The sequence below is a fragment of the Bos indicus genome, chromosome 29, assembly GCF_029378745.1.
Source record: "Bos indicus isolate NIAB-ARS_2022 breed Sahiwal x Tharparkar chromosome 29, NIAB-ARS_B.indTharparkar_mat_pri_1.0, whole genome shotgun sequence".
NCBI classification, from domain to species: Eukaryota; Metazoa; Chordata; class Mammalia; order Artiodactyla; family Bovidae; genus Bos; species Bos indicus.
The window spans coordinates 41421433-41441726 of NC_091788.1; the positions used below are offsets into that span (position 1 = coordinate 41421433).

The window sequence follows — 20294 nt, forward strand, 5'->3', positions numbered from 1 at the left end:
CAGGCCAGAACTAGAATCCAGACACCAACAGTAATTAATGGTTTCTCTCTTTATTGTTTCTCCTTTTATCAAAACCTGTCACAGCTGGGGGCCAAAAGGAAGTAAAAAAAAAAAATTCCCACAAATATCCCCCCCACTTGTCCCCAGTGAGTTCTCCCCCACCCGCTACCCAGGGCCTTGGGCCAGCCCTGGGCACACATGATCATGTCCCCCACCCTCAGCCTCCTCCCAGCAATAAATACAGGTGACCGTGATTCCATGAAACCACAACTGATTTCTCCATCTTGAATGCCCCTCAAGGGGACAAAATTTTAGGAGGCAAAAGAAGTCTTGCCCACTCCCATCTTGAGGAGTGTAAACTTCTTTCCCCCAAGGGACAGGGGAGGTAGAACGCCCCTGTCAGAACCGCAGTAGCTCTAGATAGAAGCGGGGAGAGGAAAGGTTGGGATGCCAGGGAAGAGAATGATTTCCAGCAACCTCACTCCTTTGATCCATTCATCCCTTCTCAGGGTAAGGGGTGGTCCCAGTGTATCAGGGGAGGGCTGACAACAGAGAAGAACCAGGAGGAAGAAATAAAAGGAGGGAGAAGCAGTTTGGTGGGGAAGGAAGGGGAAGGAGAAGAGGAGGCCAAAAGCTGCGGTCATCTTCTTCTAAGAAATGGCATCAACACGCAAGGGAAACAAATGGAGAGGGTGTGGAGGAGACTGAGGGCTCCCAAAAGAAAGCGAAGGGCAGCAAGAACCCTATGATCCCCAGGTCTTCACAGGTGAACGTGCTCCAGTTAGAGCAACAGGATATTTGGAGATGAAGGGAGATTTAGAGTCAATGGGGTGGGAGAGGTTGGGAGATCACAAAAGAAATTCAGAGCCCAGGGACAGCCCTCTCATCCTGCCCAGATGCTGGCAGAACCTGGATCTTGAGATCAGAAAGGTGAAGCCTGGGGAAGGTCAAACTCCAGGGCAGAAGGAAGAGTACTATCATGACCCTCACACCCCACCCCAACATCCCTTCAGTTATCGCAGGTGAATAGTCCAGTCAGATGCCACATTGACGCCAGGCTTGCGCAGGATCAATACCGAGGTCTCAGGGTCATGCTGGAAGGACAGGCGGCTTTCAGGAGATCCTGATGGAGGAGGAAGAAAGAGTGCCAGGATCAACAGCAATTACTTTCCCATAGGTGGGGGTCCCCAACCCGGAGGCCAGATCACTCACCTTTTGTCTGGAGTACCACGGTTGCTGGCTTTCCGGCCCCTATTATCACCACCCGCTCAATCCAGATTGGTGTCTCAAAGTGGCCTTTGGGGTCTGTGGAGCTGGAGGAAGCAAAAATGGATACCCAGCAGGAAAACAATTATCAGAGCAGAAAGGAGGAGAGCAGAGCAAGGTCAAGACAGGAGAGCACAGTGAGCTGTGCGCATCCCGGGGCCCAGCCTCCTCCTCCTGCTGCTGCTGCTGCTGCTGCTAAGTCGCTTCAGTCGTGTCCGACTCTATGCGACCCCATAGACGGCAGCCCACCAGGCTCCCCTGTCCCTGGGATTCTCCAGGCAAGAACACTGGAGTAGGTTGCCATTTCCTTCTCCAATGCATGAAAGTGAAAAGTGAAAGTGAAGTCGAGCAGTTGTGTCCAACTCCTAGCGACCCCATGGACTGCAGCCTACCAGGCTCCTCCGTCCATGGGATTTTCCGGGCAGGAGTACTGGAGTGGGGTGCCATTGCCTTCTCCACCTCCTCCTGCAAAGGCTGCCAAGGAAGAAAGCTCTTCCTCCTTACCTGGAGACCAGGGTGTTGCCAGAGAATGAGAATCGACGCAGCAAGAACTCATGGCGAGTCTGATAGTTGAACGTGTGCCCATCATCTAGAAAGAGCTCTCCTTGGGCCGTACCCTGAGCAGGAAGTGGGACAGGTGAGAGCCTGAGCCCCAGAGGGAGTGAGGGGCACCTGCCCTGGAAGACTGCCTTCTAGGAGGGTGGACAGATGGAGGTGGCGGCTCCCTGCCCACGCGCTCACCTGGAGGCTGAGTGCGACGAAAAGAGTGATGGGGTCGTCCTTCATGCAGTCTGAAGAACGCCGCACTCGCATCCACCGGGGCACGATGGTCCCTCCACGCTGGAACACGGGGATCTAGGGCAAGACCAGTGCCAGGATGAAGCAGCAGTGCTGTACCTCTTGCAAGTCTGTGCCCCCTTAGGAACTGGACTCCACCATACACACTCTCTCCCCTTCTGGAAACCTAGAGGCACATGGAGCTGGCAGCTGGGCCAGGCATACTCACACTGCTTAGAGTTACAGGCAGGTACAGGGTCTGCGGACCATGATACTTCTGGTAGCTCTGAACATCATACCACACCTGTGGGTGCAGAAGATAGCCTCGGTCACTCGCTGCACAGAGGACCCCACTCTCTTCACTCTCTCTGACCTCCACCTTCTTTCCCTACCATGCCCTTCCTTAACTCACCTCCCCTTGGCCAGGCAGATAGACCTGCACACCACGAGCCTCGGAGTCTGATACAGGGTGAACCAGCAATGCATCCCCTAAACACAGCAGAATCCACTCTGAATTGGGGGATCGGTTCCCAAAGAGGGAACCCTAAAGCACCTGCCCCTTTGCAGCAGCAGCCTCTGACCCTCCTCCCTTCCTGCACATCCACAGACATATCCCCCACAGTGCTTGCTTCTTCTCAGCCCTACCCCAACCCACCACTAACTGTCCTCGTTTCTCACCAAGCAGGAACTGATCATCTATACTGAAAGTGGTCACATCCTTAGGATAATGCACCCACAGGGGCCTAGGAAGGAAGCAAGACAAGAAAGGAAGACACCTGCTGTTTTGGTGGAAGTCAAAGATGCTACCCCAGGAACTGGCAATAAGAAGAGCACAGGCGTTAAGACCCGGATCTGGCAACCAGTAAGGCTTCAGCTATGCAACCTAACCTTGGACCTGACATCTGGTTTCCCAACCCACCTCCCTGCTGCCTCCTCCCCAGCTCCTTCTGGAAAATGTTCTGCAGAGCGACCTTCCAGTGGCCACTTTATTATCCTGGCCTACAAGGCCCTCCAGGATCAGGTCGTATTTTCCACTCCACCTCACCTACCTCTCCCTCTGGTTTGTTACCCCTGAGACACGCTGTTTTTTTTTCCCACTGCTGGAACACACCAAACTGGTTTCCATTTCATATGTATGCACTTGCAATCTCTCCTGCTTGGAACATTCTCGGACCACAAGTGGCTGTCTTACTCATCAGACGGCCTCATCTTTACGTGGCCTGTTTGTGGAACTTAATTCCATTACCGTGTTCTACTTTTTACAAACAGCTTGTCAGTGTTGGCGATTTTCAAATTTATATATTTGTCTACACGTCTCTCTGTCTTCCTCACAAGGGTAGGACACTTGTCTAACTTGTTTCAGGCTCTGCAGGTCATGATGGATGATCCCTGGCATGTCAATAAGCACTCAGGGACGTCTACTGCTATTCATCCCCACTGGTCTCCTCTCACTCTTCCCCTTGCAATCAGATTTCCCTCCTTTACAAGGCCCTGGCGAATGAAGAAAAGAGCCCAGAGATGGAACCCTGTCCCCACTGTCTCCGAGCAACCTCAGTCCACTCTCCACAGACCCAAGCGAATGCCTTACCTCATGACTGGGATCCCCTCGCGATGGGACTGATAGAAGAGGGTGTACCAGAAAGGAAGTAAGGAGTATCGCTGGCCCAGGGCATCTCGAATTATCTCATGGTACTGAGACGGTAACAGCCACGGTTCCCGCCGACCAGTGTCCAGGTGGGCATGAGCCCGGAAGAATGGCTGATAGGCACCCATCTGGTACCAGCGCACAAGCAGCTCTGGCTCTGGATTTTTGAAGAAGCCGCCCACGTCCGCTGGAGAGGGGAGAGAGAAAGCAAGTTGAGAAGAGGGTGAAGGAGGGCTAAGGAGCCCCCCAAGGCCCCGGCCTGGACTATCGGTTCTCTGCTCAAGCCTAGGGTCCATCTGTGCCCTCTACCCTGTCCCTCTCCCGCCAAACCAAGGCCCCAAATTACTCCTCCTCCTCTCACCTCCACAGAAGGAAAGTCCCACCAGCCCTAAGCTGAGACACATAGGAATCGAGATTTTCATGTGGTCCCATTCAGCAGCATTGTCCCCTGTCCACACGGCTCCTGAGGAAGAGAAGAGGGAGGGAGTTTACGTACAGTGAAGGGCTCGGCCTTAAGACAGCTGACCTCTCTGACCTGTCACACCTGCTCTGGGGCCCCCAGGGTCCTGCTGAAAGTGGCGGAGTTCACCAGAGCACTCAAACAGGGACTGGCCACCCCATGCCCTGCCTCCCTTTAAATGCACAGCTGGAAGGAAGCGCACCACTCAAAGGGTGGCTGCATGGACAGACCTCCCCTAGAACCAGACCCAGGTCCCTCCACCAAATCTCTCCTCCAAATCTTACCGAAGCGCTGGGAGCCAGCGAAGAAAGCCCTGCTCAGGACAAAGGGGCGTTCGATGCCCCCGGAGCGCAGGACCAGGCCATCCGCGGTCGCCATGTGCTGCATGGGAACAGGAAAGAGCGGTGGTAAGGGGCAAAACCAGCTGCCGTCAGCACCAGTTCTCAGGCCTCGGTCTCGCCTCAGTCCCTTACCACGTAGAGGCCATAGATGTTATGCACGTCTCGGTGCTCCCAGCCCCCATAGTGCTGGGCATCCTTGAGCATGGTGACCTCAGGACCATTGAACACAGATGGTTCGTTCATGTCATTCCAGACATAGAGGTTAGGAGCCGAGCCCTGAGAACACAAGGCGGAAAATGGGAACAGAGGACAGAGGGGAGGAAGAAGACAAACAGTGTGAGAGCAGAGAGCTCCTGGGAGTCCAGACAGATGCACCTCTCAGGGTCCTCCCAGGATCATCAAGGGCCCTGATATCTTACAAGCAACCAGCCACAGCAGGGTTGGCAGGCAGAGACTGACTCCAAGAGGTAGTGTGGGAAAGACAGGCTGCCGTACCTCGTAATTGTCAAAGTGAAACATGTTAGCCCACCAGGCCCTCATCTTGGGATTGGTGAAATCAGGGTAACCAGCTGCGCCTAAAAGTCAAGGATGGCTTTAAACCCACGAAGGGCAAACCGGCCTCCACGCAAGCTCCCTGGTCTCCTAATCATTCCCCCTCATTTCTGGACCCACCTACCTGGCCAGCACCAGCCTTCGTAGTCAGAGCCATCCCGGGTTTTAACATACAGACCCAGGTTCTGCAACTCTTCGTGTACACGGTAGCCAGAGTCCACCTTGATGTGGGGGTCCACAATGGCTACCAGCTGTGGGCAAGGACCACGGGTGGTCAGAGCTCTCCAGGGAAGTCATGCCTGAGAAAACCGACCACAGCTGCAGCCCTCTTACCTTCCGCCTCTTGGAGGCCAAATGCTCAAGCATGTTGCGGGGCTGTGGGAAACGGCTGGGGTCCCAGGTGAAATACCGCTTGCCATCGGCATGCTCAATGTCCAGCCAGATGACATCGCAAGGCAGGTTGTGGTCATCAAAGCCCTGATCCACTTCCAGAACGTCAGCCTCATCCCGATAGTTCCAGCGGCTCTGGTGGTAGCCGAGGGAGAAGAGCGGGGGCAATGCCTGGGTCCCTGCAGGTTCGGGGTGGGGGGGGACGGGGTCACAGCGGGGTCAGGCTCAACCTGGAGCCAATGGAGATGCCCGGGAATTCAGGGAGGTACACCGGGACTGGGCCAGAGAACAGGCCGAGGCACAGGACTGCTGAAAATGCACAGTCACCCACTCCCACTCAGGGAGACAAGGATCAGGAAAGCAGGCTGCAGGCCCATGGAGTAGGGGCGCCACACACCTGTGAGACTAGCGTACTGCCGGAAGACATCGAAGACAGAGGGCCCGAGCATCAGGAAGACATCGATGATGCCGCTCTCAGACATCCAGCGAACATCCGTCTGTGGAGTCTCCCCAGAGCCCTGCAGGTAGTCCAGCATCTTCCCAAACAGGGTCTGCAGGGAGGACCAGAGAGAGGTCTGACCCCACCCTCCTGCTTCCCAAGCCAGTGTTCTCCTGAGTGCTCTCACAGCAGGCTCCTTGAGCCACTTCGGGCTGGGGTTGAACGTCACCTCCTCAGTGAGGCTTCTCTCAGCCCCCTCACAAGCAGCCCTACCCATCCTCCCCCCACAACCGCTGTATTTCTTTCACAGCGCTTACCACCACTGAGTTCATCTAGACCTATTACCTATTTAACCTCTGTCCTCTTCCTTTCCTAACTCAACATACAGTATATTCCCCATATGGATAAAGGGATCTAGCTCTTATTGCAAACTCAATAAAAACGTATTGATGATAAATGAAGGAAGAGAAACACCTTCCCCATGGGTTGTGTCTTCGGGGAGTGACTGGGGAACTCATAGGCTGCTCACAAGGCCAAGGCCTGTCTCTCACCCAATCCCCAACAGGTAACCAGACAGGCCACCCTACCAGCCTCTTCAAAGCAAATGGCCCAGCACGTACATCTGGCTCAAGGCCCACCGATCCCTCCCCACGCCTGTGCTCTCACCTTCCCAGCAGTGTTGGAGGATATGTCAACCCAGGTCTCTGCAGCGTTGAGCCAGAAGATGCCTAGGTCCCGAAGGGGGCTGTGTGCCAGGAGCACGGGCACAGACCCGTACAGGGCCATGCGGTTGTACAGCTCATACTGGAACACGTCCAAATTATAGAGACGATACGGCTCCCCACCCCTACAGGTAGACAGACAGACCAGCCCTTGACCGTGGTACACACAGGATAAACATTGGCCCCTCTGCCCTTTCTCCAAGCAGAAAATCTGACCGCCAAAGGCGCCCTGGGCATGGGGAGTGATCCAGGCTCATCCGGAGTATCCAATCTGTATGCACATTCCCCACAGCCCTGACTTCTGACCCGTTACCTCCCCCGACCTTGATGTCACTGTGGGACTCACTCAGTGACTTTCAGCCTGAGGTTGTCTGCGTGCTCGGGGATCCCATACACATGCTCCATGCCTGGCAGAGAGAAGTCCAAACTCACAGACATGGGGCCTGGAAGAGAAGCACAAGATAAGCTCCGGAGCTGCTGCCTGACAAGGATTCCCTGCACCCCTGCCCAAAGCTCTCCCAGCCCCTACCGTAAGGCTTGCTGTCAGAGTGAGTTTTGAACGTCTCTTCCCAGGCTCCCGGCTCATCATGCTCTGGCTTCCCCTGGGTCTCATCTGGCTGGAAGGAGGAAAGTGGACCACTGCCCAATCACACACCAGTTCTCTCTCTTTCCTTGCCTGTTTTCTAAATCCCATCCCTAATGGCAAGACTAAGCTCAAATTTCTTGTGGGCCTTTCCCCTCCGACCTTCCAGCCAGCCCCGTGCTCCAACTACCCACCATCACCGACTTGCCTTGTCGTCATCCCCAGGTGTTTCCTCAGGCTGGGCCCCATCGCCCTCAGCTGGTTCTTTTGATCCTTGCCTGGAAGGTAGGAGAGCTGTCTGCTCCAATCCAGAGGGGGCGGGGACGAGGGGCTAGTGGAAGGAGGGGTGAGGGAATAGAGAGCCAAGGGTCCAAAGGAACGAAGGCATTGGAGGAACGGACTGAATGTCAAAGCTTGGAGAGGGATCCCCAGTGAGCAGGTAAGTATGCAGAGGATGGGGAGAGACATGAGAAAGGGAAATGAGAAGGAAATGCCACCTGGAGGTGCCTTCCAAACACAGCCCCAGCCACCAGCCTCTGCCAGCGTTCCAGAAGAGACAGGCAGGCAGGTTCAAGGGCGTGGGTTCGGAATGCCAGTCCTGGCCCTGCTGCCTCTACCAAGAGACTCTGGCCCCACCTTCCCTCACTGGGCCTCAGCCTCTTGGGCTGACACACGGGTTTGCAAAGGCAAGTGAGTCACAACCATGGTCAAACCTCTACACACGGTCAGGCTTATACGCAGGAACTTAACACAAGAGGTTCTGCCAAAGAATGCTTTCAAGGGCAGCTGGCAAGCAGTCTGCCCAGGGCCTCAGTGCATGCCAGCTGAGAGCCAGGAACCCCAGAAACAGGCAGCATCTCTCCACCCTCTGGCAAAGCAAGGAGCTCCCTACACTCCTCAAGTTCGTTCAACATTTCATCTTCCTTCTCCCAGGGGGCTCCCAGCTAGGGGAATGGAGGACAGGAACCAGAGACCATATAGCTGGGGTAAATGGGTGAATGAAGGGAAGGGCATGGAAAAGGTCCGGGGCACCTTCCTTGGGGGCCAGAGTGAAGGGCGGGTAAGGGCAGAAGAACAGATACAGTACCAGTGGTCATGGATTTACCTAGAGAAAACGTTCTTGATCCTATCCCAAATGCTACCGAGCGTGAGACTAACTTTATCCGAGAAACTGGGGCAGGAGGAGATGGGTAGGGAAGGGGAAAAGGAGGCACAAAACCAACACAAAAACAGAAACATAAAAGTGAGTTTCAGTCGACAAACTTCCAGAGATGGGGCAGGGGAAGAAATAAAAAACAAAAAACAAAAACCAAAAACCAAAAAAAAGAAAGAAAATAAATCTGGGAAGTGTGATGGTGTGAGAGGGGGAAGAGGGAAAGGCAGATCTAGGCAGGCCTCCCCGAGGAGGTGCCCAGGGTACAGACAATGGACAATAAGACTGCCTCCTGGTCTGTACAGGACATGGAGAAAACATCGAGCCAGGTCTGCTTCCTACCCTCCCTGCTGGTCAGTTTCTCCCAGCCCCAGCCCCCACCTGGCTGCACCGCCACCTCATCTCCTCCCAGGGCCCCAGTGCCAGACCCCTCAACACCTCTAGGTTCTTTCACACTAGGTCTCCTTCAGTGCTTGACCCCTGTACTCACGAGACCCTGGGGGTCCTCTGGTGCTCTAAATTTAAGAGTCCTCGGGCATTGACACTGAGCAGAAGGCTGCGGTCCTCCAGCAGGTCAAGGCGGAATGGCCGTGCGGTCAAGATGATTTTATAGGGTCCCTCGGCGACGGTGAGCTCCACACTGTTGTCATCCCGGCCAGAGACAGACAGCCTAGGAAAGAGATCAAAAAGGATCTAAGGACATGCAGAGGGCCAAGAGTAGCCATGACACTTAGAAGAAGGGCAAGTGCTAAGAGCTATACAGGAAGTGTGGTTAACAGTACAGGGACAGACAAGTTTGACCAAAGGAACCAAATAAAGAGCCTGGAAACAGACCCAGGCATACTCAGAACTTTGAAATGTAATAGACATCGTGGCAGTTCAGTGAGGTCAGGAGGAAAAACGTTAACAATGATAAGAAAAACACATTTTCTGTAGAGGAAACAAATGGTATCACAATCCCATCTCATTTCAGATACAACAACTCCAGACAGATTATGACTTAAAATTTTCAAGCAAAACCTTTGGAAGAAACTATAAAGAAACGTTTTTTTGACCCTGAGGTTCAGATTATTTAAACACAACTTAGAAACTGTGAACACCAGGCTAATATACCTGACAATATAAACTTCAGAATTTTGGTTTATTGATAGATACCTTAAGGGTAGTCAAAAACAAGAAAAAAGTCTAAGAAACTGTCCCAATCTAGAGGAGTCTAAGCAGACTTGACGACTAAATATAAAACAGAATCCTAAATGGGACTGTCAGGCAGAAAAAAGACTAAAAACTAAGGAAACAATAAAATATGGACTTTAAGCTACAAGGGTATATTGTACAACTCAGAGAATATAATCAATATTTTATAGTGACTATAAATGGAGTAACACCTTTAAAAACTGTGAATCACTATATTATACACCTGTAACTTACATAATACTGTACATCAACTACACTTCAACTAAAAAAAATGAAAACAAAATTTAAAAAGAATTTTCTTAAGAACTTTACTTAACAATAATGATCTATTCATTAGGCATGACAAATATACAACAATGATGTTAAATAACAGGGGAAAATAGGAATTCAAGGTATAGAAGAAGTCTCATAATATTCTTGAAACTTTCCTATAAATCTAAAATTATTCTATAATTTTACAAAAGTGAAAAGATAAACTATAACCCAGGAAAATACAGCTGTAAAACATGTACATAATAAAGAACTGGTATCAAGACTAACAAATTTCTACAAATCAGCGAAGACAACATCAAAGGAAAATGAGCAGAGCCGTAAACTTCCGATTCACAGAAGAGTAAACCAGAATGACAGATAAACATAGAAAGATGAGGACATGCTCAATGTATCGTTCATAAACTGGAAAGACAAGCAAGCCAAGACCATCACGTGGTATCATCCTACAGCCCTTCACTGACAAAAGTTAAGTCCAACAGTACCAAGGGTTGGAGAAGACGCAGTTCAGTAAGTCTCATATATTGCTGGTGGAAGTGTAAACTGGCAAGCCACTTTGGCTTTATCTTGGAAAGTTGATTACTTCCATGTTCTATACTCTGTAGTTCTTCTCTTAGCTCTACATCACAGAGAAACTCCTGCACAGGCAGACAGGAGACATGGACAAGAACGTTCAAGCCAACACTGTGAAGAGTAAAACACTGGAAAGAACCCAAATGCCCATCAACACAGAAATGGAGAAGTGAAGTTGGGAAATATTCATATAACATAGTATTATACAGCAGTAAAAATGAATTTCTAAAGCTACATGCAACAGAGTTAAATACGTAAGTGAAAAAAAAGAAATCCCAAAAGATCTCATTTACTAAAATACTTTCCCTACAAAGCTCAAAACAAACAAAAGCTCAAAAACAAACAAAATCACAGAATTTATCACTTTGCACATGCACGTATGTATGTACGTATATGTACACGTATGTTTATGCACATATACACACAACATAACTGTGAGGACAAAACCAAGGGAGTAATAAACTTTCGAGTAACAATCACCTCTGAAGGAGGCAGGGGTACGGGGCAGTAAGATGTATGTGTTTGGGTTGGGTGAAGGGTTTATCATGCTATTTTCTACGTTAAATACTTAACAGAGAGCCATGCATGGAATAATGACAGTGTGTCGTGGCCCAAGTACTTGAATAATCCTATCCTGAATAAGTGGGGAGAAAGAGAGGAGGGAGGAAGGGAGGGAGGAAAGAAAGAAAGAAAAAAGACAACAGAAAAGAAAAGAGAAGAAAACAGACAAGACAGTGGGATGGGACGGGAAGGGAGGAACCAACTACAGAGACGCTGTATTCCTGGAAGGCAAGTTCCATGGCCTTGCTGATTTCCTCTTATACTGAGAAAGCTGTATTTGTCTGCTGAATGCACAAAGATAAAAGGTGAAAGAGAAACCAAGCAAGGGAGTTCCCTGGTGGCCAGTGGTTAAGACTCTGCTTTCACTGCTGAGGGTGCAGATTCAGTCCCTGGTGGGGGAACTAAGATCCCACAAGCCACCTGGCTCAGTCAGTCAATCAACAGAGAAAACAACTGAAACAAAGGAAGAGATGAAGGGAGGTTGAGAGCAGCAAGGTGCTACTCATTTATCATTCCAACGTGGAAGAGAAAGTCAGCCGCCAAATGAAGGTTCCTTAGGAAGGACGAAAGGGCCATGGAGATGGCTATGTTTCTCAGGGGAAATTTACCCAGCTGTGGGGGGATCGGCCACCAGCACATCCGGCACACGGTATCGGGGCCTCCGGGGCTCGAGTTCATCGATCCTGATGCGAGTCATGTTCTTCTGAAGTCCCTGGAGCTCCAGCACCAGCACCACCTGTGGGGGCAGAGGTCAGGGAGTGGAGAAAGGAAAGAGCTACACCGAGGAATGCCCTCTGAACCCACTTCTCTCCTGAGGGGATCTCCTCCTTCTAGCCCTTTGCCTAAGGGATCTGAGACCCGAATTCCTCACAAAGTAAAAGTCCCACAGTTAGATGGCATGGGATGTGGGCCATAGGTTTCCCCTTCCCCAATTCCCCCCGGCTATTTCTCCACCCCCATCTGACTCTTCCTTTTCTCCCCTGACCTTGGTGACTTCGTTGATCAGATGGACTGTGAGCGCATCAGGACCAAGCTGCAGAGAGTCCAGTAAGGCTCGGTAGGGGGAATGGCCTGGCCGTATGCTTCGCTGCCTCCTGTCAAGTGAAACAATTGAGAAGGGGGTGGGCTTCCCCAAGGCCCTAAGTCCTTCCATCAGCTGCAGTGACCCACGCTACCTCACCTGCCAGACACCTCCCACATTACCCTACTTTCCATTCCAGTCTCCCAGAAATATCATACTTGCAGAAGGAACTCTCTTCACAGGTCTTAAAGTTGCTTCTATCCACAGCAAAGGTAATTCCCAGACAGACCCCTAAACAGGCCAGTACCAAAGCGGTCCAAGACCTAGAAGGAAAAGGATGACCAGGGAATAATCAGAGCAGGGTCAGAAAGGGCCCCACTTCAGAGGTGAAGGCCTTTCCCCACCACAACCCTAAAAGGGGAGCAAGGTAAGACTCCCACTAAACAGCAAAAGAAGGCAAACTGGACCCAGGGTTAAGTGTAAGGCCTGAGGAGTTGGCTCACTCACACCTTCCCTTCAAAAGGCAGAGGAAGTGGACAAAGGATCCCTGGCCTTCAGAGGCCAGGTATTGACTCAGGTTACATCAGCCTCTCAGAGGAAAGGCACAGTAACAGCCAATCCCAGGGGAGGTGGTAGTATCATACGTGTAGAACAGAGAAACAAAGTCAAGCCATGCCTTTCCATGGGCAAGACGCTAGGGGGAGTGACAGTGAAAAAGTTAAAGATGTACCCTCAGCTAGCCTGCTGGCCACACTTCCTGGGGTCCTAACATCCCTAACGCTCTAATCATCGTGCTCCTCAGACCTCCACTCCTGTATCTTTGACATAAGTCACCACTATCACCACTTGAGCTTGAAAAGAATAACAAGAGCTAACCTGTACTGAGCTTCCCTTGTAGTTCAGCTGGTAAAGAATCTGCCTGCAATGCAGGAGACCTGGGTTCAATCCATGGATTGGTAAGACCCCCTGCAGAAGGGAAAGGCTACCAACTCCAGTATCCTGGCCTGGAGAATTCCATGGACTGTATAGTCCATGGGGTCACAGAGTCGGATACAACTGAGCGACTTTCAACTTGTACGGAGTCCTAATTTACATCTAGGAGCCTGGCTAACTGCATTATAGTTTTTAACTCCATCTGTAGTTTTCAGTAGTGTCAATGCCCAAGTCTCACCCCAAAGTTCTGATCTAACTGGCCTGAAATGGGACCTGGGCATCAGATTTTAAACTCCCCTAAATAATTCTAAGGTTTCCGGGGCAGCTCAGTGGTAAAGAATCTGCCTGCAAGGAAGGATATGTGGGTTCAATCCTTGGGTGGGGAAGATCCCCTGGAGAAGGAAATGGCAACCCACTCCTGCATTCTTGCCTGGGAAATCTCATAGAGAGGAGCCTGGCAGGCTACAGTCCACGCGGTCGCAAAAGAGTTGGACACGACACGGACTGAACAATAACAAAACAGTCCCGATGGGCAACCAGTGTTCAGAACCAAACTTTTTTATGCACTAACTCTTTTCCCTTTGTTTTCTTGGTGAAGGTAGGATTGGAATTGATCTCAGATGGGTACATTGAGACATAAAAGATTCAATAATTCATCCAAGACTGAACAGTATGAGGCGCCAGCGGGATTGAACAGTGTGTGACCCCGGGGCTCAGGTACTGCACGATGTACAGCAAGGTGCACCAACCACCAGCAGGGCCTGCCTCACTGAGGACCGTCCCCCTAAGGTTACTACAAACCCGCCACTTCCCCAACATGCCATCAAGTGACAGACAAGGGACTAACAGGCTTATTTAAGCAAGTCAGTTTGTTAAGGATATATTCTCCATTCTGAGTACATCCTAAACAGGCATTCTCCAACTTTAGTGTCTGTTAAGAATTATGAGCAGTGACTGTTAAATGAAAATTCCTAGGTCCCAGGGAATCTGCATTTTTTCCCAGTGACTGATCTAGGAGCACACTTTGAGAAAGCGTTCCATATAGGAGAGGGAAAAACAAAACACAGACTTCTCACCACTCAAACCCTGCTAGCCAGAGAGTAGGGCCTACTAAACACACGGTATCCACCACTAGCCTCGGTATCAGCTGGAAAGCTAAAGGTAAAGAAATTCACCAGGAAGGAGATTATGGAACAGAGTAAGCCCTCCAGTTCCAGAAGAAAGGGCAAAGCATACCAGGCCAGACAGAAAGGTGAGGGAAACACCAGGCTTTGTGGTTTAATAGGCCAAGCAGGAACAAGGAGCAGCAAAACAAGCAGAAGAAATGCTCCCAGAAAACTCAAAAGCAAGGCATGTGCGGCCCCTCACCCCCACACCACAAACAGGAGTGACTGCAGCAGACACTCTGAGCCACTGACCCCATGTCTATACCGGCCCAAGGCAGAAGTAAGCAGAAGTACGTGAGTTAAATACTTTCTGGAGTCTTATTTGCAACATCTATAAAATGGGTTTGGAGAGATGCCAATGTGGATAGGATTTCTGAAGATTTTTCAGATGTAACCTGTTGGAAGGCCCTAAGAACTCCGGAAGGCCTCGAACGCCTCTGAGCAAGAGGTGGTCACAAGTCAAGTTTAGGAATGAGTCGCAGGGAAAGGTGCACCCGTTTATTGTTTCAGATCACAGGTTTCCAGAATAGGATTTCCGATCCATGCTTTTCCACTGCTGCCAACAGTACACGCCTCTCCCCACCCTAATACATCCGTTAGATCCTGGTAAATACTTTGTGGCACTGATTGACTGTTTCAAGCCGTTTTTTCCGTAATATTAACTAGAGAACGCAGACCAAATCATTGTTGTGTTTCAGCAACATCGTCCAGGTCGACTGTTAACTTACGAGATCCTGCCCCAGCCATGCCCAACGACCGTGAACACCGAACAAGCCAGGGATGGTGTCCACGTGAAGACCAGGGCAGGGCAGGGTCCGGGCCTCTCGAGAGAAGGGCAAGGGCAGTGGAAAGCAACACTGCCGGCTACGGTGCTTCCAGCCCGGCTGGGGGCCGCAGGGCAGCAGGCTGCATTCCCGGAGGCCTGGCCGCGTCTCGTCCCCCGCCCCGACGGCCCCGCGCATTGCAGGAAAGAGGTGGCAGCGTTAACCGCCGCAATCCGCCAGGGAGGGCGGCGGCTGAGAGCGGCCCAGACCAAGAAAAACGCACGGCTGCGGCCTTCTAAAGCCACCGGTCCGGAGCCCCAGAAATAAGGGGCCCCCAACGCCGCGCGGATCTAATGCGAGGAGGCTGGGGCAACCTGAGGCCAGCTCCAGAGAAACAAAGAGTCCTCACGAGGCCGGGGATGGCGGAGTCTCAGGATAACATAAAGAAAGGAAAGATACGGGATTTAGGGGCTTGGGGGCGTCCCGTGCGCGCCCCCGGGATCCGAGCTCCTCACCGCCTCCTACGCGCCTCCACTGCCGCTATCGCCGCCATCTTGTGCCGGGTTTGCTCCTTGACCCGGAGCTTCCCCTCCCCCAGCGCGCGTTGAGCCACGTATCTTAGCGCCCGCCCCTTCCGGCCTCCTGATTGGCCCGACCGCACAGAGGCCGGGCGTTTGTCCCATTGGCGGAAGGAGGGTTACGCTAAATGCTCATGGGGGCGGTGCCAAGGCGGAGCTTGAGGGAGGGGGCGGGATTGTTGAGCCAGGCGCTGTCCGACTTGGCTGGTCCTAAACATCAGACAGAAGCACTGAACCCTGTTTTTCTCAACTTGGCAAATTTTATTTAGAAAAAAGGGTGGGGAGGAAGAAAGTGACAGCGCTCTTTTAAGCCAAGGTCTTAGAAGAGAAACCTCCCACCTTTCTGCAGCACCTTGGCCCCCTCTCTCATGGCTCAACCTCCCTCGGCTTCTGGAGCATGGAAAGGCTATGTGCCCTGCCGGAGAGTGGACGGTAAAGGTGCCTGGAAACGGCCAGAGAAGAGGCCCAGGCGGTCAATGTTGCGGTGGAGGACACTGTGCAGCACAGCCAGATGGGGTCCACCTTCACCCCCACCCTCCCTAGAGAAGTCCCGGATGAAGCGACCACGCTCCGACTGGAAGATGAACTTCTGGGGCAAGGGCCCATGCTCCCGGAGAAAGCCCCAGACACTGAGCAGCAGCAGACGCACTTCAAAAGGTGCCAGTTGACTAAATACCTCGTGCATATTCCCCAGGGCTGGTGGCAGGAGGCTTCCCTCAGCCATGACAGCCACCAAGGTGCAGGATGCCTCCAGGTGCCAGGGGGAATGGGTTGTGTCAGGGTGGCGAGAGGCTTCCCAGTGGCCCAAGAGGGCAGCCAGCAGCCCCCGCAGCAGCACAGAGCAGTAGCACAGGGCTGGGGGAGCAGCTGCTACCAACTTTAGCAGCTCAAAGAGCAGAGGCTGTTCCCGGAAGCGCCTACCAATGCGGAGATCCCGCTCCACAGTGGCCCGGGCATGCTCCTCAGGAGGCCAGGCTAGCTCTGCACCGGCTGCATCAGGACACACACTCTCCACCAAAGTCACTGCCACTGCTTTGGCTGCCTCTGGGCTCAGGGTGGAAGCCCCCCAGCAGGCTACACATTCAGTACCCCCAGGGGCACTGCAGCAGTGCACCAGGAGGCTGAGGAGGCTCTGGGTGTTGTAGATAACTTCTTGCTGATTGCGTGACTGGACAAACTTGGGTGGTTTAAGGCCACGACCAATGACTCCAGCGTGGAACACAGACCAAATCCCTCCAGGACCTGGTACAGCTGCAGTGTGCCGCCGGTTTGTGTCCAACAGGGAGGCAGACGCCAAAGGAGCTGTCACAATGGAGAGAGTCTCATTGTCCCCATCCACTTCCCCTCCAAATAGTTCTGTGTTGCCACGATGTAAGGCTCCCTCAACTAGCAGCTGCAGCACAGCTTTGAGCCCCGCCGGGCAGGTCTGGGAGAGGCGCAAAAGAAGCTGGGAGGCGGAAGCCACCCCTGGGGGGCCGTGCAGCCTCAGAGAAGCAAAGAAGCGATGCACTCCAGCTCTCACCAGTCCCAAGAGTTGGGAAGGGGACAGGGCTTCTGGGGGGAAGGGACAAATGGCCAGGAGGGAGGCAGCGGCTTCGGCTACTTCCTCCTCAGGATGGAGCAAGAGAGGAGCCAGGTCAGACAGATGAGCTGAGGCGGACTCCCCGAACCGGGCCCCTAGGGCCGCAGGACCCTCACCACCTTGCTGCTCCCACCCCACAAGCAGCGCCAAGTTTCGCAGGAACCGGGCTGTGAAGGGAGGTTGCAAAGTTCCTGCATGTACCCTAGCCAGGCAGCTTCGGAAGGCCAGGGGCAGGAGGCCAGAGAGACTGACCACCAGCCCAGCATATAACTGAGTAGCCAGACTCAACTCTTCAGGGCTTCGGGCCCGGCTCAGGAGGTGGCCCAAGGCCTCAGGTCCACAGCTAGGCCGGGTATAGACGGAGAGCAGGCCGAGGAGCTGGTGTTGCCAGAGGAAGCGTTTCCGTTCCAAACGTAGCGTCTCTCCACACAGCTCTCCAACGTGGTTTCTGAGCGCATCTAGAAAGGGCACGGGGCGGGGGGGTGGGGGTGAGCTCAACAACCCCTCCCCTAGAGACGGTCCCCAGTGATGAACCAGTTTTTGCAGGTGCAGCAGCAGCAGCTGGATCAGCCGGTCACACGCCTCGCGTACAGTGTCTGGCACAGCCAGGCCCTGGGTGGTAATGACAGAGGCAGGCATGGCTGTGTCCACCAGGAACTGCAACAGGCGGTAGGCACCTGCCCCAGAGGCCTGGCTCACCAGGTGCACAGCCAGGTTCAGCATGTTGTCCAACTCCTCTCGGGGAAATCCCTGCAAGTGTTGCTGCAGTTGACTCAGCACGGCTGGGGGCTTAAGGCAGTCTACCAGTTCTCCAGAGACTGTGCCCAGCAAAGCTGGTGACATGACTGCTAGCTGCAGGAGGAAGGGAACTGTGGCCTGAAGGGAGGGGTCCCCACTCCGGCCACCAGTGCCCCCTGCCAGACTATCGTGGAACATTCGGAGGAGCTCTCGTCGGATGCTGTCTCCATGCCTGGAGGCCAGGTGCCCTAGGATGCCTACAACTGAGGCAATCTTGGGCACCCGTTTCTCCCCAGGGACGGCAGGAGATCCAGGGAAGGGGTCTGCAGAGGGAGTTTGAGAGGAGCCTCCACCACTGCCACCAGCTCCACTTCCAGCCCCACCATGAACGCAGAAGTCCTTAAGGCCACAGGAGAGAACTCGAGAGATGATGGTGCCGGGAAAAGAGGAGCCAATATGTGCCACAACCCAGTCGAAGTGTGGGGAATGCTGGACGGAGGTATCCAGCAAGGCATCCACACAGGCATCTGGGCAACTGCCAATGAGAGCCGAGAGGCACTGAACATAGATGTCCATCAATGTGCGTGTGGCCCGACAGCCCATCCACAGCTGCAGCAATTCATTGAGAGACCCAGTGGCATGGGGCACACGCTGGTGCTGGCCCGAGTAAGTGCTGCTCAGCTGCCCCATGAGGTCAATGGACCATGCACTAATCACAGGTGCCCAGGCCTTCGGGTTGGCCCGGATGAACTCAGACAGCACCTGCTGCACTTCCTGCACCACATCCTCTAGACCAGGACCCCCAGCAGGGACATGGGAAGGTGGGGGTGGACGGAGGTGAGGTGGGCCAGCCACGGGGCTTTCATCCAGGGTAGCCAGGTGGGCCCGGACACTCTCATCGAAGACACCTCGCAAGTGGTCAAGCACGGCAGCCCGAGCAGGTGGCAAAGAGCGGAGCAGGAGAAGGCCACAGCGAGCGTGCTCCCTAGCAGAGAGCTGGTGGCCCAGAACAGGGTCTACACCAGTCAGAAAAGCCTTAATTTCCTGGGACAGCTCCTGAGCACTGTAAGGAAGCAAAAAAAGCAGAGTGAGAGTGTTGGAAGATGTAGAACAAGTTACATTCCCTCTGTGAGCTTCAGTATTTTTCTATGTAAAATAGGGATAACTGAACCTCCCTCATAATGTTCACAAAGTATGGAAGCACCATATCTAGTTCACACTAATTAATAAATGCAAGCTGTTTTTCTTTTAATAACAACAGAATCAGTATTAGGTAACTCCTGGAATAGATCAAGTTCTCTTTTAAGTACTTTACGTGTATTATTTCAATACAGGTAACAACCCAGTAAGGTAGGTACCATTATGATCCCATTTTACAGAGAAGGAAACCAAGGTTAAATAATCAGACTCTAAACTCCAAGAGGGTAGTTAACAGTTCTCTGCTCTTCAACACTGAATCCCCTTCTCCTGGAGCCCCTGGAATATGGGAAATAATAATTCGTTGAATTGAGTAAGTATATTTTGTGTTCCTATAACATCTGCCTTAAACACACCTTTTCAGCTTTACAGCACTCCCCCCTCCATACAACTCAAGTACCCTGGATTTTGCCCTTAATGGAAAGAAAATTCTAAGCCCAAATTTGCCCTTCATTAAGGGCTCTTCCTCCCCAAACTTCTTTCCATATTCTGCAAGCACCCTAACCACCCACCACTTGGACTCCACCACATCAACAACCACTACCGTCCCAGTACCCTCAATATGCCCCAGGAACCAAGGTGCCCAGGGCAGAGACAAGGTAATGCCTTCCAGCCCTTCCCACCCTAAAACATATGGGTTCAGTCCTAAGAGGTTCAGGAGGCAGTATCATGGGAAGAGACAAAATTCCCTTCCTCTTTGTGAGTTTTCTGCCAAAGAAGACAGCATCCTCTAGAGACTGGTAAGCTCTGACTGTGCCATTCCTCTCTGGTTCCTCCAAAACAAAAACCAAAACCACTCAACGGTGAGGGGAGTGTCTCCGTTGGAAGGCGAGGGAAAGGCTAGAAAGCATTCTGTGGGATTCTGGGGGCCTGGGTGCTCAGGGAGTCCCCATGAAGTCAGGGGACTCTGCGTTAGCTCGGGTCTAAAAAGGACAGGGCACCCGGGTTCCCAAGAATTGATACTCCCAACTCTTGGAAAAGCAAGGCGAGGATAGGGGGTAACTATACACTGGGCTTTAGAGGGAGGCAGTACCGAGACCTTGGGAGTGCGGGCACTGGAGCCCAGAGTTTTGGTGAGTCAGTCCCTGAGTTCGGGGAAGACCGGACCAGGAATCTCTGAGAACCCCGACGCGAGTTCTCGAGGTAGGATCCGGGTTTCTGCCGAGAAAGCTGGGGATCGGCGCGGGACCGCGTGGGAGGGAAAGATGCCAGGGGCTCTGACTACCTGAGCGGCGCGGGACCGTGAGTGACCGGGGCAGGCCCGGGAGGCCCTGGGGCCCCGGGAGGGTCGCACAACGCAGACATCCCGGAGCCCTAGACCGAGCCTGAGGCGGGAGCGGCGGAGCGCAGGGAGCGCATGCGCGCTGACTGGAAACCCGAAAGGAACCA

General features: G+C 52.7%; 2 protein-coding genes across 5 annotated transcripts; both read right to left on the reverse strand.

Annotated features, from left to right (window-relative positions):
• Positions 1-34: 34 nt before the first annotated feature.
• On the reverse strand, positions 35-15455 carry GANAB (glucosidase II alpha subunit). Of its 4 annotated transcripts, none has more exons than XM_019954778.2 (25): positions 15326-15455; positions 12166-12270; positions 11912-12020; positions 11535-11662; positions 8819-8998; positions 8281-8346; positions 7384-7453; positions 7122-7209; positions 6939-7035; positions 6537-6717; positions 5829-5982; positions 5375-5610; positions 5166-5292; positions 4985-5064; positions 4622-4765; positions 4433-4529; positions 4050-4151; positions 3632-3875; positions 2722-2786; positions 2456-2532; positions 2273-2347; positions 2008-2121; positions 1771-1883; positions 1213-1313; positions 35-1123 (listed from the first exon to the last, which is right to left on the reverse strand). In XM_019954778.2, exons 1-25 carry the CDS (start codon positions 15361-15363, stop codon positions 1014-1016), a joined length of 2901 nt encoding a protein of 966 aa, XP_019810337.2. In that variant the 5' UTR covers positions 15364-15455; the 3' UTR covers positions 35-1013. The 4 variants fall into 4 exon arrangements, with proteins under 4 accessions (XP_019810337.2, XP_070639316.1, XP_019810339.2 ...); XM_070783215.1 differs by having other exon boundaries at positions 7122-7205; positions 7380-7453; XM_019954780.2 differs by lacking the exon at positions 8281-8346.
• Positions 15456-15626: 171 nt separating this feature from the next.
• INTS5 (integrator complex subunit 5) lies at positions 15627-20284 on the reverse strand. The gene is made up of 2 exons (XM_019954777.2): positions 20131-20284; positions 15627-18771 (listed from the first exon to the last, which is right to left on the reverse strand). The coding sequence occupies exons 1-2, from the start codon at positions 20208-20210 to the stop codon at positions 15795-15797; spliced, it is 3057 nt and encodes a 1018-aa protein (XP_019810336.2). The 5' UTR covers positions 20211-20284; the 3' UTR covers positions 15627-15794.
• Between the last annotated feature and the right edge of the window lie 10 nt (positions 20285-20294).